Source organism: Octopus bimaculoides, chromosome 6, assembly GCF_001194135.2.
Source record: "Octopus bimaculoides isolate UCB-OBI-ISO-001 chromosome 6, ASM119413v2, whole genome shotgun sequence".
Lineage (NCBI taxonomy): Eukaryota > Metazoa > Mollusca > Cephalopoda > Octopoda > Octopodidae > Octopus > Octopus bimaculoides.
The window spans coordinates 44,548,071-44,550,554 of NC_068986.1; the positions used below are offsets into that span (position 1 = coordinate 44,548,071).

General features: G+C 35.8%; 1 protein-coding gene across 1 annotated transcript in view; it reads left to right on the forward strand.

Moving 5' to 3' along the window:
* Positions 1 to 2,484, forward strand: part of LOC106880063 (uncharacterized) — a 49,911-nt gene extending 47,427 nt beyond the window's left edge. The window contains exon 9 of the mRNA XM_014929869.2: positions 2,125 to 2,484. Within this exon, the coding sequence (XP_014785355.1) occupies positions 2,125 to 2,244 (120 nt within the window). The 3' untranslated portion in view covers positions 2,245 to 2,484. The remainder of the gene's footprint in view (positions 1 to 2,124) is intronic.

Genomic DNA, 2,484 nt, shown 5'->3' on the forward strand with positions numbered 1-2,484 from the left:
TTCGCAAGTGGAGTTTAGTGTCCAATGAAGGAAAGGTATGCATAAGTGGGCTGGCTACACTCCTGGCAGAGGCCTTGGATTATAGTCTCACTTGGCTTGCTGGGTCTTCTCACGCACAGCATATTTCCAAAGGTTTCAGTCAGAAGTGAGGCCTAATGTTTGAAGGTCATGCTTCACCACCTCATCCCAGGTCTTCCTGGGTCTACCTCTTCCACAGGTTCCCTCAACCGCTAGGCTGTGGCACTTTTTCACACAGCTATCCTCATCCATTCTCGCCATATGACCATACCAGCGCAATCATCTCTCTTGCATACCACAACTGATGCTTCTTAGGTTCAACTTTTCTCTCAAGGTACTTACACTCTGTCGAGTATGCACACTGACATTACACATCCATTGGAGCATACTGGCTTCATTCCTTATGAGCTTACGCATGTCCTCAGCAGTCACGGCCCATGTTTCACTGCCATGTAGCATGGCTGTTTGTACACATGCGTTATACAGTCTGCCTTTTACTCTGAGTGATAGGCCCTTTGTCACCAGCAGAGGTAAGAGCTCTCTGAACTTTGCCCAGGCTATTTTTTATTCTAGCAGTTACACTTTCAGTCCTCAGTCAAATCATCCAACGCATGCTAGCATGGAAGGTGGACGTTAAATGACGGCGATGATGATCATGATGAGATAAGATTTAACCTAACCTAAACAGATTTGAATCCTGAACTTCTTTGGTCATTTTATCATGAGGCCATAGTCTTGCTTTTAAATTTATTCTGGAGAATCTTACTCTCAAATTAACTTTATTATTGACTTTGTTTTCGATTTGTTGTCATACATTCTATACAAGGCGGTTTGTAATGTTAAATACTTGATACATTTGGTCTGAACCAATGTTTCCCACCCCCAAATGTATAACCCCATTGGTGGTTGGAAAAAAAAAAAACTTTATTTTTAATATTTTATCACAATTGTTTAATACAAAAGAATCTACTGGTAATTCTTTTATTAAGTACTGAGTACAAAAAAAGTACATTATTGAAAAACATGTTTTACAATTCCTTGTCCCACTAAAAAAAAAAAAGAAAAATGTTTGGATCTCACATCCTACCACAATTTTCCCAGGCTCCACCGGCAGAGAATATGCCACACGTTGGGAATCACTAGTCTAAACCAGGGGTTTTCAAACCTTTTGGCTTGCGGACCCCTTTATATTTCAGGCTTTACCTTATAAACGCTTATGAAATTTATACATAAATATTTGCTTAAAATAACATATTTTTACATTTATTTATTTAACAAATAGGTTTATTGTCAATTAAAAGATTTCGATTAAAAAACATATATAAAATCAAATTGCCCATAAAAAGTATTTGCTGTCCACGGACCCCCTGTCTTGTCCTTGCGGGCCCCCTGTGGTCCGTGGACCACAGTTTGAAAACCCCTGGTCTAAACGACAAAGAGTTGTTTCAAGGAGTCTTTGTCAGCTACAATATGACTTGATTAGATCCCTTATTTGGTCCATTATTTGAAAATTTTCTTGTTACTTTAAGTGGTTTAACTCTTTTAATACAAATCTGTGAGACACTGTACTAAATTGTTCATGTTTAAATTAAAATCGTGATCAAAATCTCATAATGTGAATGATAACCTGAGACGTCATTTCGTCAACCGCAGCATCAAGAGTTATATATCATAAAGTAACAGGTATTTTACTAATCCCACTCTAGATATATTTAAATTTATTTGAAACACTTAGGTAGTCAACCAAATAAAATTACGAAAGTGTGCCTAAAGGTAAAGGGAGATAACTTTATTCTGAAGCAATAATCATAAGAAGCTACGTCAGTCCTGATGGAGTAAAATTGATGACTAGAGGCATTTCAGCCTTGACCATCCCATCGTTTTGTATGCTAAGGACTGTACTGACGAAGATGTCTAAACAATTTTACTGCTATTTCTACCAAGTCAAGTGATCTCAATATATTATTAGTATGTAAATTTTAAACCAGCATTGTATACAAGTTCCATTCATTCAACACTTCTTGTTTTGCAGTTTATATTTTTGGGTCGGACACTGTTTAATTTTTACAAAAATTAAATTAAATTGTTTTCATTTTCTGTTTACAGGCCATCTTAGATTACCAAAATGGTGTGTTAGGTTCTATTCCAGGAGAAGCTGAACGCATGCACAAGACTAAACTTGCTCAAGCATTGCAAAAGAAAAACAACACCTGGGCAGACAGATAATATAATATTCTGTCTCAGATGTCTTGACATTACATCTTTGTCTTTAATATTACAAATCTGCTAAAAACAAGCCCTTTCAAATTTAAAAATAGGGCCTATGGAAACTTACTCTTTATTTTTTACCATTTTTGTTACTTACAATAATAATAATAATAATAATAATGATAATAATAAAGTAAGGTTCTGTTGATATCTCTGAATAGCCAGGAACACACAGATACTATATATATATATATATAT